We start from the raw sequence: 20,234 nt of genomic DNA on the forward strand, positions 1-20,234 counted from the left end.
ACAGAACACATTATCATGTGATAGGTGTGTTCGAAAAAAGAGGAGTAAAATGGAGGTTAGAAAGGAGTTTATAGGGCAGTGTTAGGGTTGTAAATAGTAGGGTTACAAACTAGGGTCGGGTTAGATGTCGGCTGTTCTAAGGGTTAGGGTTTATATCAGGGTCAGGGTCAGGGTCAGGGTTATGCAGATATATAGGGTTAGGTAGTACCTCCGGGTTAGGGTTGTCTCTCTATTTTAGGGTTAGGTCTGTTTATTTTTCTTTACATTCTGACAAGGAAAAAAGGCACAAACCCTTCCATACTTTTTCATCATTTTTACTATGGAAAGTCAAAGATTAGGAAAAAATACTTCATTAGGACTCGATAAAATTGTTAATCGTGTTTCAAATATAAGCGTAATAACATATCTTTAAATATTTCAGCATTTATTAACATTTACAATAGCTTTATGATATCAAATCTATATTTCGCAAGGCACAAAATGGTAAATAATATTAATAAAAATAAAATACTTGGCTTAATAACTTAGTTGTTATGAATTATAATGAGATTGAAGTTAAGGTAAGCTGAATAGATGAAACTATCTTTGGATTAGGGTTAGGGTCAGGACTAGGGTTAATCATTTAAGGTTAGGGAAGCGACTAATAATGAGCCTTGGGGTGCCAGTACTACGTTAATGCAGGAAATAGCAGTTGGAACATATAGCTAGTAAGAGAGAAAAGGATACAGTATAAGAGGTTAATTGAATGATATAGTGCGGCTTTTAATGAGATTATGTTAGTTTAATTAAAAAAAAAGGATTGAAATAATATCGATATATAGGACGATGATCTACCGGAGATTTACAGAAAAATCGGCGGGGGAATGGAGACAAATATATAAAGCACTTCAATTGCTTGAGTTTCTTGTAAAACATGGATCAGAACGGGTGATTGATGATGCAAGATCTCATATTTCTATTATTAAAGTTCTTCGAAATTTTCATTATATTGATAACAAGGGAAAAGATCGAGGAGTTAATGGTTAGTATATAAAAACAGGAAGATAATTTGAAGGATGTTTATACAGAGAAATAGTTTCTAATAGGGCGAAAGAATTGATTCAATTGTTATTGGATAATGATCTTTTGAAACAAGAGAGAAAAAAGGCAAGAAGCAATAAAGAAAGATATATAGGAGTTGGATCAGATGATAATAAATGTAATAAATATGAAGGGTTTGGAAGAACTAAATCATTTTGTGCGGAATATAATGATGAAACGTTTTATGGGGATCGAAGATTTAATAATGAAACGAAAATAGGGAGTTATAATAGTATGGAGAATTCGATTTATAAAGCGTCTATATCTACTTTTGAAGAATATAATGAATTTGATGATGATACACAATATAAATCATGTATACAACAGAAAAATAATCAAAGCAATACAAATTTGAAAGCGTCAACAATAAATAGTAAAAATACCGTAAATACGTATACGGATTTGCTTCCTTTTGTGAATGATTCTTTTAATTCTAGTGGAATTGAATCACGTAGATATCTAAGTTTTAAGGCACCTAGTGAATCATTAAATTCTAGTACAGATGACAAGTTTGATGAATTTCAAAGTGCATCACTTCCTTTTGAATACAAAAGCGTAAATTCAGAACAAGATAATAGTTTATTATTCTCTAGTCAAATGTCTAATGATTCATCATTAACCAAAAGGTGTGCTATTCAATCAAATCAAACAGGAGACCAGTCATTAGATATTTGTTCCTTGATTTTACAATCTAAAGAGGATAGTTTAATATGTAATTTTGATAAAAAAAAAAATACTGAGCAACCATTGGTAAAAAACATGTTATTATTTTGGATAATAGTTAATCAAATTAGGATGATATCATTGAATTTGGTTCTTTAAAGTCTTTAAATACACAACCAAATGATGCATTTAGTAGTATATGGACAGCTGCTCTTAAAGACATTAATAAATCATCTACTGAAGAGGTTAAATCTATTACAAATGAAGCTAAATCTCTTACGGTTACTGCTTCTCATAATGATAATATTCTCTAAAATTGAAATATTTTAAATATGTTAGAATTCATTTTTAAGATTTCTTTTTTGGAAAAAACTTGATTTAATCTTCTAGAAATATCGCAGAATAACTCAAGTATAAAAATGAATACTTTGCAAACGGTGATACATTTATATGCCAATATTTCAATTAGCATGTTAACTACATATGAGAGCCCGCATTATTATTGCTTAAAGTATAAACCAATGTAATATGTACATTATAAGTTTGTGCCAATATATTTAGTTATTTAGAATTTTATATTTCTATATTTATGCATTCTCATTATTACCATTTATTGTTCTTAGTAATTCCTATAAAGAATTACATAAAAAAAAAAAAACTTTAAAATAAATTTACCTTTGTTTGTTTAGCAATATCGAATGCGATTCCTGCTAGTTTTTGTTTAAATGATTTATCAATATTAATATTTTCAATTTTATCACCGAGTAGTTCTTCAGATCTAGAACAACAATTTATTAACCCATTTATTATTGTTGATATTTTTTCTCTTAGGTTCTCATCATTTTCTATTGCTATAACTTGAAAAGTTTTTGAGACCAGACTTTGAACAATATTTGTTATTTTTGTCATATGGTCCTTTAGTTTTTTTATCTGGGCATCAGCTCTTATAGACGAAAGAAAAGCTTGTATTAATTCAACAATATCTTCTGTTTTTGTTTCTAAGAAAATCTATTTTATTATTATTTAACACGTATTTAAAATATTTTTTTCAAACCTTAAAATCATCTAAATTATTGTCAAAGTCGGAATCTATTACTGCTTTTAGAACGGAAGTTTTCGGCATTTTTGAAGTATCAGTATTTGTTGAACAAATATCAGGGATATCTGCATCATTTGATAATATTTCTGGTGTTTTGTCTTCTGGAGCATCTAAATTAGTTTGTGTTAAAGATAAATCTATAGGTAATTCTTTGATATTATCGAAATTATCATTCAACTCTTCCTGCGAATCTGCAGGAGTTGAAGGTCGCAATTTTACGAGCTTAACTAATTCGATAACAGTAGCAGTAAGATGAAACGCTGCAGCATCCAATAAACTAACAGGACCTAGCCCTTTATTAAGAGCATGATTTTTAGAAGCTATCATTAAATTATTAGTAGTAGCAGACATTCTTGACTTTAATTTTGCAATAGCCGAACTCTTTTGTGGATCATCAAATATACTTTTATGTTTATTGTCTTCTAAGTTCATATTTATTGATTTTATTGATACAATTACATCTTTCATAGCTTCTAGGACACTTTTATGTTCCGAGGATCTACTTTTTATTAGTTCAAGAATGAATTAAAACAGAAAAATAACCTTCCAGCATGCAAAAGATCGTCTATTGCAATTTGGAAATTCGTGATAGCAATATTGCTAATTACTCCATGCTCTTCAATGCAATTTTCATAATTTGCTTTAAATTTTAAAGGTTGAGTATAAGATGTTGCTAATATTGTCATTTCTCCCTCTGTCTCTATATATGGAATATATACCTTTCAAACCAAGAAGTTGGGATTTAACTTTTGAATACTAAAAATGTTAATGTCTGTTTTTTTTCAAACGAGTTATATTATAAAACCTGATTTTTCCATTCTTTAACTTCATCTTGAAGAAAAGATACTTGTTGTGATAATGTTTCGATTTGTTGCCATGAAGATGTTTCTTTCTCCGATAAAGATTTCATCTCTTTAAGAAATTCTCTAGCTTCACGTTTAACCTCATTCGTAACCTATTAATATGTTAATGAATATATATATATGGTAAATTATACGAACTCGTTGTTGTTCCTCCATTTCGGATTTTAATTTTTCATAACTAAGAAGTAATAATTGATATTTTTCATTATTTTTATTCAGTGTATCTTGTTTTTTGTTAAGGATTTGTATTTCTTCATTTAGATTTTTATTAGACTAATATTTTAAAAAACCAATATTAAAATAAAAATATTAAATACCTGTTGAAGCTCTTTTAGATTAATTTCAAGTTTTTTCCTTAACTGTATTTCATCCTCAACATTTTTTTCATATGTTTTCTAGAGTTTTGTTAAATCATTATATAGATAGATAGATAGATATGTAATATATTGTTACTTTAATCAAGGAAAGTTCTTGTTCTGATTCTGCTAATTTTGCATTAACTATATTGAGTTGAGACTCGAAAAAAAATATTTTATTTTGTAGAGTAATTATACGGTGTTCATAATCTGCTGTAGGCTCATTCTTTAGTGTATTCTAAAACGTATTAATAAACAATTAATTAAATCTATATTTTTTAGAATTACATCTATGGATTCGGTTTTATCATTAATTGTTTGTTTTTTGCAACTTATTATATTTTCTAAGAAAAAATGTAAAAATTAAACATTTGTAAAAAGAAAATTAAAATACCATGATAATTTATTTCTTTCAACCTAAGATTATAATCTTCGGTCTTTTTATCTAAACTTCTAGATAATTCTTGTGAAGCAGCTGCGTCTAAACGAAATGAACTCGATGAACCCGACGCTTTAATAGGTGAAATTTCCGCATCAGATCCTTCCTCAATCATAACAGACTTGTTTGGAATAATTGTATCTGGATGAAATGTTTTTGGAACTAACAGTCCCGAATTAAGTAACATATTCGTAGGTTCCGATGTTTGAATACATGGTTCTGCGTATACCTCATTACACTTAGATGCTGTTGAGTTTTCTGCCTTGTAATTTTAAAAATTACATAATAAATATATCAATAATTTTACTAATTCTGGAAATCTTCGTTCTAATTCAAATGATACATCCCCTAGAAGATCCAAAAAGCGTAATATAGATAGTGTAGACAGTTTTTGACGTGCCTGATTCCTTTTAGGATGAAATGATTCACACGGCTGCAAAAATGTTGCTAAAAAATCGTTTATACACTTTTTTAAACATTTAAAACATTTACTATCAAGATTCTTCGTTTGTCTACGTATAAGCTCATCATATACATCCGTAGATAGCTCATAAAATTGTTGTTTAGAAAGATATGTAAGTTTTTCTCGGGCTTTTGTATTTCGCGAATCTGCCTCTATTCCCATCATTTTTATCCATTATATCCCATATAAAACCCCTACCATTTCTAACATTAGACTTCAAAAATTGCTTAAATGCTGCATGATATATAATATTTGTTTTTTCCTCAAGGTGATTCACCATTGATCTTTCATACGTATTGATTCTACTGCTTTGATATACCATTATTCATTCATAAATATATTATATTATTCAATTATATCTCTTATTAAAGGCCTGTATGATGATCTATCTGTCTGTATTTGCTGATATTTGTTGCTTATTATGAGGTAAATTTTAAGAAAAAATCCAAGTCGTTCGGTATAAAAGTGCAGTTGTAGTAGAGAAAATTAAAAAAGATTAAAAATGTATAAGTAAAGGAGTAGACGAGTAGAATTGAATGAATAAAGAGTATAATTGTTGATAGTTAAAGTGTTTTTTTGAATTTGAAAAAAAAGTAGAAAAGACGTTAGAAATAGAGTATAGATTATTGATAATGAAGAGAATGAAGTAGAGATAGTTTAGGATGATTTTTTTGCCAAGTAGATAGAATATCATAAATATTATCGTCCAATGAATTTGAAGAAGCAAAGGCGTTAATTAATTTTAAAATAGCTTGCCCACCAATGACAGCTTCTTCATGATTATCTTTAATATCAACGTTAATAACATGTACTATACGATTCATGAGTTGTCCTCGATTAATAAGATCTTATGAAGTTAATATTGTGTATATATATATGCCTATATATATATAGGTATATATAGATATATATAAGTGTATATATATATAGAAGAAAACTATACCTTCACATACAGTATCAAAACACCTTTCCTCACATGTAATAACAATATCAAAAATATCTCTATTATCTTGCCATCTTTCAGGAGAATTTTTTATCTTTCTATTTCTATCCAACATATTTAAAAGACCATTTGCAGTATATCTGTTATTATTAGAAAATTATATTTTATTTTATTATATAGAATTGATACAATTTTATATCTTTATTCTTTAATTCATTGTATATTTGATCATAAGGTGTTCCAAATGGATAAATATTAGGTTTATCTATAGAAGGTCCAGGAAGTCTTACAGCTGAACCTGTACCAAAAGATCTTACATTATATCCTGCATTTCTATAATAATTTAACATATTATTATAAATAATTTAAAACTATTTACTTAAGTATACAATGTGCTTCCATACTTCTATATATATCATTTTAATAATTATATATAAATTTTTAATAAATTTAAAGCTACCTGTTCTGATTTGATGCACAAATAACACTAATTGCAAATTTTGTATTAGATTCTGCCATATTTTCCTTTTCTATTCAAAAAAATAATTTATATTATATATAACACTTGATATAAAAACAAATAAAACAATATTACTTTAATATATGAAAATCATATACATTATTCCTTTAAGAAACAATAAAAAGCATAATTTCTTAATAAATTTAAGTTAATATTTTTGATATTATTAATAGGTTCGGTTTTTTTTAAAAAAAATTAATATTTTAATAAAAATAGATGAAAAACCTTAAGAATTTATTAATTAAAAGAATATTTTTATAGAAATATAGATTATAATATGAAAATTAAAAGTAATAAAAAGTCGTTAGAAGATTTCTATGAAAAACGACAAAGTTTACCAAGTAAATGGTTACAAACAGATATTTTTGGTACAATTTATAGGGATTATGCCTATTCATGTAATGATCCTCGGTTTTATAAATCACCATTGGAATATGATTTTTTGAAAGACACAATAAATTCATGTATGAAATTCTCATTTACAGACGATGATTTGGAAATTGATGAAGATTTAATATTAAAAGAAGAATATTTTGATTCTACAGTTAAAAATAGAGAAATTAATGATATGGAATCATATAAAGTTTTGGAAGAATCGGAGGATGAAATATATGGCAAAGCAGTTGCTTTGTTTGATTTTATACCTGAGCATGAAAATGAATTTGCATTAGTAAGAGGACAAAAGATATGGATTTCATATAGACATGAACAAGGATGGCTAGTTGCGGTTGATCCAGAAACAGGTTTTTTAATTTAATAAAAAGGTATAGATCGATATTAATTTAAAATTAGGAGATGCGGGCCTTGTTCCTGAAGAATATGTGCAAATGTATAATTTTGACGATGTTTTTACTGATAATAAAAAACAATATATACCTATTAAACAAAGTGAAGAAACTATTATAGAAAATGATGTTCAAAAAGATAAAATAAATGATAATTATGATTCTAATAGAAATTCGGATATGCAAGATGTTATAAAGAATGAAACATATTCATTAGACGAACAATACTCTCGTTTAACTTTATACGATAAAAACAATTAATATTATATTATCTATTTTATTTATATTACGGTACTTTTCTATTATGGTATATTTTTATTTATAAATGATCTATTTAATAATTCTTCCATATTTAGATCCTTTTCACACTAACTTTTTTTCATTTAAGCTATATTTATACATACAACTTCTCATACATCTTATTTGATTCATAACTACTTCAAATACAATCTTTTTACACTCAAAAATATTTATTATTCATTCATTTCAAATCTTTTCTCATCATTCAAAAATACAAACTAGGCATATATCAACATCTTATTTTCACTTATTTATCTCTTATTTACTTCACTTATCTAAACGCTTTATCTTCACTTTTCTCTTTCAAATTTTTTCAACAAAAATACATCATTTTCAATTCATATCTTTTTCTTATACTACAAAACACTCTGTTATCTATTCAAATACCTCTTTTTATGTAAAATCTTTCAACTTTTCATCTCATGGTCACTCGGTTTCCATAGCAACTTTGTTGTCAACACAACCAACACTTAGTTTCGATAAAGCTTCTTATTTTTTTCAAAAAAACTTAAGAATTTTAATAAAAACTAAGATAAGCTTTGGCAAAAGCCATTGCTGGCGCTTAATAAGATGTCTAGTTCATCAATCTCGGTGACAGGTATGATAATATTAAGAGAAATAAGGATATTAATGAATATGATTAGTGAGGGTTCGTCCATTAAATCCTAAAGAAACATCTCAACTGCAGATAAATAATAATGAAATGACATCATTTATAGGAGATGGATCATTTACAGGAGGGCCGGTTTATAAGAATACATCTAAAGGATTAAGACGAATTGTTCAAGTTTTAGATGAACGTGTTTTAATATTTGATCCGGCGGATACTAATCCTATGGCACGATTTCAAAAGACGTTATTATCAGCGGGAAAGAGGGTTAAAGAGATGAAATATACATTTGATAGAGTTTTTGATGAGAATGCGACGCAAGAAATGGTGGAGAAAGTTTTTTTTTAAGAAAAAAGAGTATAATTTTTGTAATAGGTATATGAAAATACAGCAAAACCGCTTTTAGATGGGATATTAGAGGGTTATAATGCTACGGTTTTTGCATATGGGGTAAAATTAATATTTTTTTTGAATATTTTTTAGTTAATATTTTTAGGCGACAGGATGTGGAAAAACACATACTATAAGGTAGATATATAGTTTAGAAGGGAATTATTAGTCTAATGAAAAAAAATAGTGGGTCACCAGAGGATCCAGGAATTATATTTTTAACAATGAAAGAGCTTTTTGATAAAATGACATCATTAGCAGATGAAAAAATTATTGAAATCTCTATGTCATATTTGGAAATATATAATGAAAGTATTAGGGATCTTTTAGTTCCATCATCTGCAGCGAAACCTCTTTCATTGAGAGAAGATTCAGATAAGAAAATAGCAGTATCAGGGTTAACATCCTATCGTCCACAAACTGTAAGATATTTGAATCGATTTTTGTTTAGATTAACATAAAAAAGGTTGATGAAGTGATGGAAATTATTTTAAGGGGTAATGCGAATAGAACAATATCACCTACAGAGGCGAATTCTGTTTCTTCTAGATCACATGCTGTTTTACAAATTAATGTTACTCAAAAACCGCGAACTGCGGATATTTCAGAGGAACATTTTGGAGCAACTCTTTCTATTATTGATTTGGCAGGAAGTGAAAGAGCATCTGTAACAAAGAATAGGGGAGATCGTCTTCTTGAAGGGGCCAATATTAATAGATCATTATTGGGTAGCATTATAAAAATTTATTAAAAATATATGATTTAATAAAAATAGCATTGGGAAATTGTATTAATGCACTTTGTGATCCTCATCGACGCAATCATGTTCCTTATAGGGATTCAAAACTTACTAGACTCTTGAAATTTTCTTTAGGAGGAAATTGTAAAACTGTAATGATTGTTTGTGTAAGTCCTTGTAGTACTCATTATGATGAAACGCATAATACATTAAAATATGGAAATCGTGCTAAGAATATAAAAACCAAGGTATCTCGTAATATGATTACTGTGGATAGACATGTCAGTCAATATGTTAAAGCGATTTATGAATTACGACAAGAAGTTTCTGAGTTAAAAAGAAAGTTAGAAGACAAAAAATCGGAAGAAAATGATAGAATATCTAAGAAATATGCATTTTTTGATATCAAGTTAAATGAGGGTATTCATAAGCTACATACAACATTTGAAAAATTATCATCACTTAAAGAACAATATCTTTTAAATGCAAATTTGCTACTATCTTTAGAAAATCAATTTGAAACAATAAATTCTTGGCTTATAGCTTTCGATATTATATCTAGTTCAAATTTTGATGATGAAACTATTTCACAATTTAAACTTACAAAAGAATTAGCTAAGGATTTATTGAATAATTTGGGGAATAAACGTCAAATTAGTCTTCAAGAAATCTCTAAGACTACTATGAATAGAGATTTTGAAGCTGCATGTGATGAAATTTTAAAAGAATTAAAAGAAGACGGTCTCAATGAAACATTCATAAATTTATTTTTAAAAGAAGCCAAAATTATAAAGATAACATCTGAAAGAGATACTCTTTTGAAAGAACGAGCAAACTTTCAGACAATAATGGAAAAAACATACTCCATGATGCAGCAATTTGCTAAATCAAGTTTTAAAGGATTAAATACTTGTGCGTTAATTCTAAAGAATAAGGATAAAAATGTTATGACTCAAGTCTCATTAGAAGAAAAGTTTAAATCTTCTTGTAAAACTCTTGCAGACATAGTTCATCAATTTTCGTCGAAGACAAACACTTTTTTTGAAGGGGAAACTGATACAAACAAATTTATAAAATCGTCTACTCCATTTTTAAGCGCATGTTTTAAGAAACCATATCTTCAAATTTCGTCTCCTTTCCAAATTAAATCTCCAAAAGCATTTAAAGTACATACTCCAAAGAAAAATGTTATGTTTCACAAAGGAAAAAGCGTTTTTAAGAAAAAAGTTAGATGGAATGATCAACAAAGTGATACCGAAATTAACAATACAAAGGATGATTTAACTGAATCAGATATTCATGTTCTTTCTGATTTGAAAGTCAATATTACACCTAAAACAACCCCAATATATTCACTAGAAAGTCATGATCATACGTTATCGGAACAAGATAATACCATATTTTCTCATATTAATCAAGATGAGCAGGAAAATTCATTTATAGAATCGGATTATGAAACTGGAAACCTAATTGAAAATATTAATTCACCAAAACTAAAAAGTGCTCTAAAGAAAACAGATAAAATAATTGCCAGAGTTTGTAAAAAAAATAGATTGTCTTCTAACATAACTGAAATTTCTACAAAACCTATACTTAGGAGATTAAAATTCGATAAAGAGAACCTGAAATCTAGTCCTACACAAGAATCTCCTCGAAGTCGTACTTTTACAGTGGGAAATTCAATAGGAGGCTCTGTTAGAGTTTCTAACCCTGCAGCAGCTTTAAAGGAGACAAAAGATCCTTCTAGTATATCTAGAGCAGAAAGAAGTGAATCAAATAAGCCACAGATTAATAATAAACCATGGAGATAATATATAATGTAATAAAAGATATTTTTTACAATTGTTTAAGATCAATATATTTGGTCAATTAAATAAATCTTTGTAGTATAGTGCAATTGGTTGTCTAACAATATTTCAAGTAATTTAAGATTAATTAAAGATTTAAATCTTCAAATATTTTAGATTTAAAAGTAAAATTTTGAGCATATAAACTATCCTATTTTATAATTTCTTAATTCTCTTTAATATTCATAAATTTTATACAAAATTATGAAAAAATTAAATACTAAAATTAAGTAGAAAATCATTCAAAATACTTAGTTTAAGCTTTAGATTTAAATCTTTGTTCAAAAAATTATAAATGAAACACAAAAACATTAAAACATAATATAGATTATAAAAATGGGCTAGATGCATAGACCTCCCAAAAAATAATTATGCAAATATTATTACATTTAAAAATACCCAGGCAAGAATTTTACAAATTATGTAACCCATCTGAAAATATTCAAAAAAAACTCCTATGAATTAGAATAGAACTTCCTAAAAATCATATGCAGCATTAAATTGACATTAATTTTGATCAACCCTTCAAATAATGACAAAATCTCAATATTATTATATCTAAAAATATCAATTCCTATACTATTAAATTAATAATCATACTGTGCTTCAAGCAGATCATCTAGTTTCAATTGTAATATGGAATTAGGAATATGAAAAGATGCAGAAGTAACCTCGATAACAAAAATGCCAACATCGTTCGAAGAAAGTGTAAAGTAAAACTTTCCATAATCCTTTTCCTCATGATTCATTATTGAAACAATTACTCCCTTGTCAAAAAGTTGACGACCAGAATATTTATGAGATCCGAATTTTGGAACCTGACCAGATCGTTTTAGGTTCCTAAGATGAAAATATTGTTTAGTAAAGGGAACAACTGGCTTTTTCTTTCTAATAAAAAGTAAGCAAATAAATAAATATATAAATATATATATATATATATTACCCTTTTTTAGTTTGTAATGAAATCAAAGATTTCTCTATATAATCGTTGTAACTTTCAAGTTGAGACTTCAAATAGAGAGCCTTATTATCTAAATGAATTAATGTTTGTCTCGCACTCTCGAGTTCCATTTGTCGCTGTATTCTACGGCGATGTTTTGTACGAATATCAGTAGCAATTGCATTTAATAAATCCTGATAGTAATTGGATCTAGATATTATGCCTTTAGACTCAAGTTTTAGAATATTATCAAGAGTAGCAGCTTTGATTTCAGAAAATGACATTCTAATAAAAATAAGAAAATGAAAACTTTCGAATAAAGATGTTACTTTTTAATATTGTATAAATCGTTTCTCGCATATGTATTTGAATGTTTATTATTTTTAGTTTCTTCAGCGAGAATTTTCTTCCATTTTATTTCATCATTAGGATGTACAGGCTGAATAAGTATTTCCATCAAATTTAATCCGGTTTGAACTCGAATAATATAAAAAATATAATGTTTTGTTTCCATGAATAAGGTTCGAATTTCAGAATCAGAATCTAGTTTAAATATTAGAAAAAAGTTATAATTTTGAAGAATTATTTGTACTTTCTACATGAATGAGTCTAGGATTCAATGTAAGATCAATTTCAGTGTCTGATATTTTCATAAATTCCTCATTATTCGATAATAATCCAAGTTGTTTAATAATATCGCGTAACTGATCATCTTGGTCTGGTGCCTATTACTGTTAATTTATTTTTACAGAATTAAAAAAAAAAAAAAAAAACTACCATAATTTCAATTTCATTATAAACTAAAGAATGGATAGCAAATATGTCAGAAATCTTAATATATAAAATCGGTTTTTGAGTACAAGTAATATCATCAAATTCATCCATCTCAAAATATTGTTCAGCGTCTTGTACATCAATTACTTGAAAGATAAATTAATAAAGAAATCAATAACCCTTTTATTTACCTGTTTTAAAAATCTTCATCATTTTTTGAATTGCCGTTTCAAGATATAGATTAAGAGGACGAAGAAATACATCATTTTCATCAAATAATTCACCTGTTGTAATTTGTGAAAGCATCTTAGAAATTTCTTCTAAATTTCTACGCTGTAAAGTCGTAATAGATCCATTAATAATATTGAAAGAATCTGGTGCATTTATAACAGGATCAAAATAACGATAGTATATTATATAGCCAATAAATTTAAAAATCTCTAATGGGTCTTCATCAGGGAATCTTGTCTATTTATAATTAAAATTATTAAAATAATACGAGTAAAATACCAAAAGTGTTCGATATACTTCTCTTGCTATATATCGTAATCCAAATGGCATTTTGTGTATACTAGTTTCTATAGCATTAATAAAGCTTTCTGTCCAATCTCTCAAATCTTGAAGGTGTTTAATAAAAAGATCTCTGGTTTCTGGATCTTGAATTGCATCAGTCTTTTTGAGATTAAGCGGTCGTTTACTCTTATGACCGGTTAAACGCTCTTCTTTAGAAATTATCGAATGATATATCTATAAATAATTAAAAAAAATAACAAGATAACAATCATGCTTGCCATTGCAGGATCGCTTTCAAGATCGAGATTATCATTTTCAATTATTTTTTCTATTAAAGGCTCAAAAAGTTCTTTTAGATATCTTCTTTCTTTAACACTCCTAAAACATATTAAGAATAAAATAAAAATATAAAGATAGAAAACCTATTGTAAGAAACGATAATTCTTATCCACAAAGAATTACGTTCGAAAAGTTCTTGTATATTTTCAACTTTAATAAGTTCTTCAATGATACTTCTTCGAACCAACTTTAATAAAAAATATTCTTCTCTTCGTTTTTGGGCATAGCCAAAAATACATGCCAGGAAACTCTCAAGCTGTTTAATATCTTCCTCAGATGCACCTCTCTCATAGTAACTATAAAATAGACGTGCAAAATATTCAGGACAAGTTTGCAAAAGAAAAAAAAAATCCTGATATAACTCTAGTTTCTCTCTAGAAGATTTATTAAGAGCTTTTAAGTCAAATGGATCTTTTAAAGGTCCTTGAGAATATGAATTTAATAAATTTTTTGAAGAAAATCGCTTTTGGTGACGAATAACTTCATCCAAAGTTATCATATTTTTAACCAACAAAGCAATTTTCAAATCCAATTGGTAGATATGTTCTTCGGCATTCTGATTAGCACGAACACGTTGAACAATCATTTTCCTAAGCGATTCCATTTCTGTACAAAAGTTTTTAGATAGAATAAATCAAGGGATAAAAAATACCAATTTCTTCTTGGAAATCAAAATTACTATCACTTAACAGATGAATAAAATTTTTAATAGTCGCAACTTGAGGATTTTTCCCAGAGGCTATATATGTTATAATTTAATAATAACAACTTTAAACTTACTAAGATTTTTATAAGCTCGTCCTTGAAGTTTTCCGCGAACAAAACTTTGAACTTTAATTATCTTTTGTATATTTTCTTGATAATATTTCATTCTTCTATTGAGCTTGTTACGAACTAACATTCCTCGAATATAACTTTGAAGAATTACAATCATATCCCCTTTATGAAGTAAAGATCCAAGGATATATTGAAGCCTCTTTCGAAGTAGAACACCACGACAATGAGCTTGAAGGAAAATAGAATATCGATTCATTGAATGTAAACGTAAAATATGATTTTTAAAAGTACGTCGAAAAAGCAATCCTCGAGAATATGATTGCATCTTAACAATTAAGTTCTTGCTTTTCATGAAATCATCAAATAAAGAGGAAATTTTTTTCCGTAGTAAATATCCCCGAATCATAGATTGAACCTTAATAATATCTTGTTTATAATAATCAATTGAATCTTTCCATCCTATGTAAAATTTTCGTATAATATATCCCCTGGATATCGTTTGAATCTAAATGCCTGCTTTAGTATATGATAATAATAATAATAATAATAACGAAATATACATTTTTTACCCATTCTTTAAATTTATGAAATTCATTCATTTTTTCAAGAAACAATTTCCGTACAAAAAAACCTCTTATACATGCTTGCAATAATGAAATAACTTCTTCTTGATCCAAAAGAATTTGAAAAGCATCTATCAATTTCTTACGTAAAAGATATCCTCTACAAATCGATTGACATTTTAAGGCAAATGCTTCTTTTTCAAAAGGTGGTTCATTATCTAATATGAATTACATTTTTCATTAGAAATAAATATCACCTACATTTATTGATTCTTTTTTCCTCTGGAATATTTAACTCCCCTGCCAGCGTATTTCCAATATTTTTAAAATTAGGAAGACTTACACCTGCTATATCTAAGTCACGTTGCGTATTTTTAATTTGTTCATCTGTAAATTCAAGCTTTCCTACTAAATTATTCATAGATGCCGCAAGTCCAATATGTGAAAGCATAAATGATAATGCATGAATGCAATAAATAACTTTCGGAATATTCTTTTTTTCATAAAGATCTGTCAATTCAAATCTAAAAATCTAAAAAATTAATATTTATATCTTGAATTCATTTTGAAAATACATCTGGTAAATTAATTCTTTCGATAAATTGAAAAAAACGATTAATATTATCACTATGTCGAAATTGCAATTTCGTTGCCTCAAAAATCTTCGGAACTAACTCCGGAAAAAATACTCTTGAAAGCTTTGCTAAAATAACCCCATCACGTAATGATTCCTCCAATTCTAAAATCGCCGGAATCTCTTCTCCTATACACAATTCTATCCATCTAATAATTTTTTAACTTTTTTACATAAATCTATCTCAAATACTCTTTTGCTTCTCCTATATGACATAAATATTCATATGCTTGTATATTTGCACGTTGTTTATCCATCTACTTATATTCAATCCTTCAATATCCCCTCAAATACTTATTTACCCAGGTTTTCGACCACGAAAAAACTCTGTTCCCACTTCCACTCCCTTTCTGCAATCGTATCCTTCCATGCATTCCTTAAAATCTTTATTATATCCCCTTATTAATTCCTAAAATACCTGCAACGTCTTCCGCTCCTTTAGTTACCCCCGGAATACTTATTCCTTCGCAATTATTCATCTGCGTAAGCTTGCAAAGCGTACGCAGATGGTTAACCGTGCTTTTATTCAATCTTTTAAGATCTTCTAATGATGGCTTTTCTATTATATCATTTGATATCGGTAATTTCCGCGGTGATAACAATAACCGCTGTGAAACCCCTTCTCTATACGTAAGACAGTTCGTAGGAACCTCTTTAAGCCCTTTATTGGGCGTTGATGGCATTGATACCGTCATATATGCGCTTTTTAACACCTGGTTTGTCCGTGCTTGATGTCGCTGAGGTTGAGAGGTGCCGGAGAAAAATAAATACGTGTTGTCATGACAACCGAAACTATCCCATTGAGAGACCTCCACCACCTCATAAAAAGCTGTATCAAGCAGATACGGTGAAATACAGTATGAAATTGGGTAATAAAAGATATAAATAGGAGGAATAGAGGTATAATTTATGGGGGAAGATAGTTATTTATGTTTATCTGAAGAAATTAAGAAGAAACTTGAAGAATATTCGGAAAAGGTATTAAGATTTTTTTAGATTTAAATTAAATGATTATATAGGATGGATATGATCTTGATAGTCTTATTTGTAGCCGACGACATGGGGGATTAACGTATAATGATATTATTATTCTTCCGGGATATATTGATTTTGAAGTAAATTCGGTTTCTCTTGAAAGTCATATTACGAAAAAGATAGTATTGAAGACGCCGTTTATGAGGTATTTTTAGAGAGAATAAGAAGGAATAAAGGGTTAATTTTCAGTTCACCGATGGATACGGTTACGGAATCGGATATGGCGATTAATTTGGCACTTTTAGGAGGTATTGGAGTGATTCATCATAATTGTACGATAGAGGAGCAAACGGAGATGGTTAGGAAGGTTAAAAAGTTTGAGAATGGGTTTATAACGTCACCTATTGTGTTATCGTTAAATCATAGGGTGAGAGATGTTCGTAGGATCAAGGAAGAATTAGGATTTAGTGGTATTCCGATAACAGGTAAATAAAAATACATGAATATGAAATATGATGATTTTTTCATGAAACTTTCGTTCTTCCGTATAAGACAAATAGTTATGTGGAAAGAATTTGTCTGATTTATTATAAATGATTATTTTACGATATTAATAAAAGTATTTTGTAGATACGGGACAGCTTAATGGGAAACTTTTAGGAATTGTTACATCTAGAGATATTCAATTTCATAATAATGATGAATCATTTCTTTCGGAAGTGATGACGAAAGATTTGGTGACAGGTTCTGAGGGGATTAGACTTGAAGAAGCGAATGAGATTCTTCGTTCATGTAAGAAGGGAAAATTACCTATTGTAGATAAAGAAGGAAACTTAACAGCACTTCTTTCACGTTCTGATCTAATGAAAAATCTTCATTTTCCTTTAGCATCTAAATTACCAGATTCTAAGCAATTGATATGCGCAGCAGCAGTTGGAACACGTCCTGACGATAGAATTAGATTAAAACATTTAGTAGAAGCGGGATTGGATATTGTTGTTTTAGATTCAAGTCAAGGAAACTCTATTTATCAAATTAATATGATTAAATGGATAAAAAAAGAATTTCCTAACTTAGAAGTTATTGCGGGAAATGTTGTAACTCGAGAACAAGCAGCCAATTTAATATCAGCAGGGGCAGATGCGTTACGAGTAGGCATGGGTTCTGGGTTCATTAATTTATATTTTTATTAAATATATAAACTAATATTATTTAGTTCAATTTGCATAACACAGTAATTCTTTCTTTTTTATTTAAATAAGCATTAATCTTATTTTTTTTAATAGAGAAATAATGGCTGTTGGAAGACCTCAGGTATTCGTTAATTAACAAATAGATATTATTCTAATTTTGATATTTCAGGCAACAGCTGTTTATGCAGTCTCAGAATTTGCTTCTAAATTTGGTGTACCAACTATTGCAGATGGTGGAATTGAAAATATTGGGTAAAGAATATTTTTATTATATATTATTTGAATTTATTTAAATAGCCATATAACAAAAGCATTAGCTTTAGGCGCATCTGCAGTTATGATGGGTAATCTTTTGGCAGGAACTACTGAATCTCCTGGTCAATATTATTATCGTGATGGTCAACGTCTAAAATCATATCGTGGAATGGGTTCTATTGATGCTATGGAACATTTATCAGGAAAAAATAAAGGTGATAATGCTGCATCTAGTCGTTATTTCGGTGAAGCGGATACTATTCGTGTTGCTCAAGGTGTTTCTGGAAGTGTTATAGATAAGGGCTCATTACATGTATATGTTCCTTATTTACGAACTGGACTTCAGCATTCATTACAGGATATCGGTGTACAGAATTTAACAGAGTTAAGAAAACAAGTTAAAGAAAAAAATATTCGTTTTGAATTTAGAACTGTCGCAAGTCAATTAGAAGGAAATGTTCATGGTATATTTAATTCTAATATTTGAATTTAATATAATCTATATCAGGGTTGGATTCATATCAAAAAAAGCTTTGGAGTTAATTAAAATATTTCAAATATATATTTACGATTTATATAAAAATATTTTATCTTATTTTTTTAATAAATTTAAAATTTTCTACATATTTTAAATAAAATTCTTATCTATTAACTTAGTTTAAAAAATATTATCATAAAAATAACTGTTTTTAAAAAAATACAATAAAGTCTATATGAAACTAATAAACAAGAATATTTCTAAGGAATCTTCTGGCTCTGTTGTTTTATATCCAGAAGAACCTGAGGATATGTGGTAAATCAATATATATAATTATAGTAGATAAATACATTAGAAGGCATACCTATAATTTAATACAAGAAGGAGACCGTGTTAAGTCATCTACTGTTAGGTTTATTGAATAAATGGCCCGGTATATTTATTAATATATATTAGACGTATACAAAATGAATCACCTACAGGATCTGTAACATCAGAAAGAGGAAAATACATATAATATTAGTTATTTATATATAACTTTTCTTTAGTAAAATTAACATTAGAATTGACTGTAAAAAAACTAGACTTTGATTCTCAAGTATCTGAAGTACATATAAATGGTACAGTTTCAGAAGAAAATAAATATATTAGAATGGGATCATATCATACATTAGATTTAAGACTTCATAACAATTTTAAATTAACAAAACAAGAATGGGATAGTATAGCTTTAGAAAGATTAAATGAAGCATGTGATCCTAATAAAACTGCAAAAGTAGGCGCAGTTGTATTACAAGAGGGTATAAATACAGCAATAAAGCTTAATAATGATATAAATTATCATTAGGATTAGCAAACATTTGTTTAATTACAGAATATATGACAATCTTAAGGCAACGGGTTGAAGTTCAGATACCTAGGAAACGCAAAGACAATACATCAGATTATCAGAAGGTAAATCAGTTATTATTACAAGATGGATTACAATGGTTTAGGGTATAAACAAATTTTATGAGACAGTAATGCAAGCAATGTTGCGATCATTTGATTTTACAAATTTAAAAGTAGTATTAATAGCATCACCAGGATTTATAAGTGAAACATTAATAAAATATATATTTGATGAAGCAGTTAAGGCCGATAATAAAGAACTTTTACAATCACGTCCTAAATTTCTTCGAATACATTGTTCTAGTGGACATATGCATTCATTAAATGAAGTTTTAAAATCACCAAATATATTAGCAAAATTAGCTGATACAAAATTTGTTCAAGAAACTGCTGCATTAGATAGATTTTACAAAATATTACATAATGATCAAGAAAAAGTTTGGTATGGTACAAAAGAAGTATCTTGGGCTATAGAATGTAAAGCTGTTGAAACTCTTTTAATTTCAGATATGCTTTTTAGGTATATTATCAATATTAATTTTAAAAATTAATACAAAAATAGAAGTAATGATGTTAATAAAAGACAATATTATGTAAAATTAGTAGAAACTGTCAAACAATACGGTGGAAAAGTATTAATATTTTCAAGTTTACATGAATCTGGCATTCAACTTAATCAATTAACAGGAATCGCTGCAATTCTATCTTTTCCGATAAATATGGACAAAAATATTGATTAACTCGCTTATTAACTTCTTTCAATATACCAAACATATTGTCCCCTTCGATATCGTAAAATATCTTG

At 28.0% G+C, this 20,234-nt stretch overlaps 8 protein-coding genes across 8 annotated transcripts; 5 read left to right on the forward strand and 3 right to left on the reverse strand.

The window, feature by feature from the left end:
* The first annotated feature begins 274 nt into the window (after positions 1-274).
* Positions 275-2,103, forward strand: T552_02766 (hypothetical protein). Its single transcript, XM_018371295.1, has 8 exons — positions 275-394; positions 444-483; positions 529-560; positions 628-707; positions 755-775; positions 822-1,021; positions 1,076-1,830; positions 1,875-2,103. The coding sequence occupies exons 1-8, from the start codon at positions 320-322 to the stop codon at positions 2,055-2,057; spliced, it is 1,386 nt and encodes a 461-aa protein (XP_018225100.1). The 5' UTR covers positions 275-319; the 3' UTR covers positions 2,058-2,103.
* A 181-nt stretch (positions 2,104-2,284) lies between these two features.
* Positions 2,285-5,331, reverse strand: T552_02767 (hypothetical protein). Its single transcript, XM_018371296.1, has 14 exons — positions 5,162-5,331; positions 4,993-5,115; positions 4,808-4,947; positions 4,456-4,762; positions 4,350-4,405; positions 4,159-4,299; positions 4,023-4,100; positions 3,844-3,978; positions 3,648-3,797; positions 3,562-3,598; positions 3,386-3,515; positions 2,798-3,341; positions 2,419-2,751; positions 2,285-2,372 (listed from the first exon to the last, which is right to left on the reverse strand). Exons 1-14 carry the CDS (start codon positions 5,283-5,285, stop codon positions 2,331-2,333), a joined length of 2,340 nt encoding a protein of 779 aa, XP_018225101.1. The 5' UTR covers positions 5,286-5,331; the 3' UTR covers positions 2,285-2,330.
* Positions 5,332-5,540: 209 nt separating this feature from the next.
* On the reverse strand, positions 5,541-6,469 carry T552_02768 (hypothetical protein). The gene is made up of 5 exons (XM_018371297.1): positions 6,367-6,469; positions 6,286-6,312; positions 6,096-6,239; positions 5,907-6,046; positions 5,541-5,810 (listed from the first exon to the last, which is right to left on the reverse strand). Exons 1-5 carry the CDS (start codon positions 6,423-6,425, stop codon positions 5,587-5,589), a joined length of 594 nt encoding a protein of 197 aa, XP_018225102.1. The 5' UTR covers positions 6,426-6,469; the 3' UTR covers positions 5,541-5,586.
* A 188-nt stretch (positions 6,470-6,657) lies between these two features.
* On the forward strand, positions 6,658-7,516 carry T552_02769 (hypothetical protein). The gene is made up of 2 exons (XM_018371298.1): positions 6,658-7,169; positions 7,219-7,516. Exons 1-2 carry the CDS (start codon positions 6,704-6,706, stop codon positions 7,470-7,472), a joined length of 720 nt encoding a protein of 239 aa, XP_018225103.1. The 5' UTR covers positions 6,658-6,703; the 3' UTR covers positions 7,473-7,516.
* A 520-nt stretch (positions 7,517-8,036) lies between these two features.
* T552_02770 (hypothetical protein) lies at positions 8,037-11,100 on the forward strand. The gene is made up of 7 exons (XM_018371299.1): positions 8,037-8,109; positions 8,156-8,448; positions 8,497-8,571; positions 8,618-8,649; positions 8,699-8,933; positions 8,978-9,239; positions 9,287-11,100. The coding sequence occupies exons 1-7, from the start codon at positions 8,082-8,084 to the stop codon at positions 11,059-11,061; spliced, it is 2,700 nt and encodes an 899-aa protein (XP_018225104.1). The 5' UTR covers positions 8,037-8,081; the 3' UTR covers positions 11,062-11,100.
* Positions 11,101-11,506: 406 nt separating this feature from the next.
* T552_02771 (hypothetical protein) lies at positions 11,507-16,365 on the reverse strand. Its single transcript, XM_018371300.1, has 18 exons — positions 16,056-16,365; positions 15,940-16,013; positions 15,830-15,894; positions 15,579-15,786; positions 15,265-15,535; positions 15,001-15,221; positions 14,444-14,945; positions 14,316-14,402; positions 13,747-14,269; positions 13,603-13,702; positions 13,322-13,558; positions 13,003-13,279; positions 12,815-12,957; positions 12,630-12,762; positions 12,367-12,580; positions 12,041-12,322; positions 11,698-11,985; positions 11,507-11,655 (listed from the first exon to the last, which is right to left on the reverse strand). The coding sequence occupies exons 1-18, from the start codon at positions 16,330-16,332 to the stop codon at positions 11,553-11,555; spliced, it is 4,005 nt and encodes a 1,334-aa protein (XP_018225105.1). The 5' UTR covers positions 16,333-16,365; the 3' UTR covers positions 11,507-11,552.
* Positions 16,366-16,489: 124 nt separating this feature from the next.
* T552_02772 (inosine-5'-monophosphate dehydrogenase) lies at positions 16,490-18,649 on the forward strand. The gene is made up of 9 exons (XM_018371301.1): positions 16,490-16,615; positions 16,657-16,817; positions 16,862-17,097; positions 17,243-17,780; positions 17,829-17,846; positions 17,899-17,926; positions 17,975-18,057; positions 18,103-18,524; positions 18,569-18,649. Exons 1-9 carry the CDS (start codon positions 16,547-16,549, stop codon positions 18,601-18,603), a joined length of 1,590 nt encoding a protein of 529 aa, XP_018225106.1. The 5' UTR covers positions 16,490-16,546; the 3' UTR covers positions 18,604-18,649.
* Positions 18,650-18,727: 78 nt separating this feature from the next.
* On the forward strand, positions 18,728-20,212 carry T552_02773 (mRNA surveillance protein pelota). Its single transcript, XM_018371302.1, has 6 exons — positions 18,728-18,853; positions 18,897-18,950; positions 18,995-19,338; positions 19,386-19,492; positions 19,534-19,949; positions 19,992-20,212. Exons 3-6 carry the CDS (start codon positions 19,191-19,193, stop codon positions 20,167-20,169), a joined length of 849 nt encoding a protein of 282 aa, XP_018225107.1. The 5' UTR covers positions 18,728-18,853; positions 18,897-18,950; positions 18,995-19,190; the 3' UTR covers positions 20,170-20,212.
* Positions 20,213-20,234: the final 22 nt, after the last annotated feature.

The sequence above is a fragment of the Pneumocystis carinii genome (assembly GCF_001477545.1).
Source record: "Pneumocystis carinii B80 chromosome Unknown supercont1.12, whole genome shotgun sequence".
Lineage (NCBI taxonomy): Eukaryota > Fungi > Ascomycota > Pneumocystomycetes > Pneumocystales > Pneumocystaceae > Pneumocystis > Pneumocystis carinii.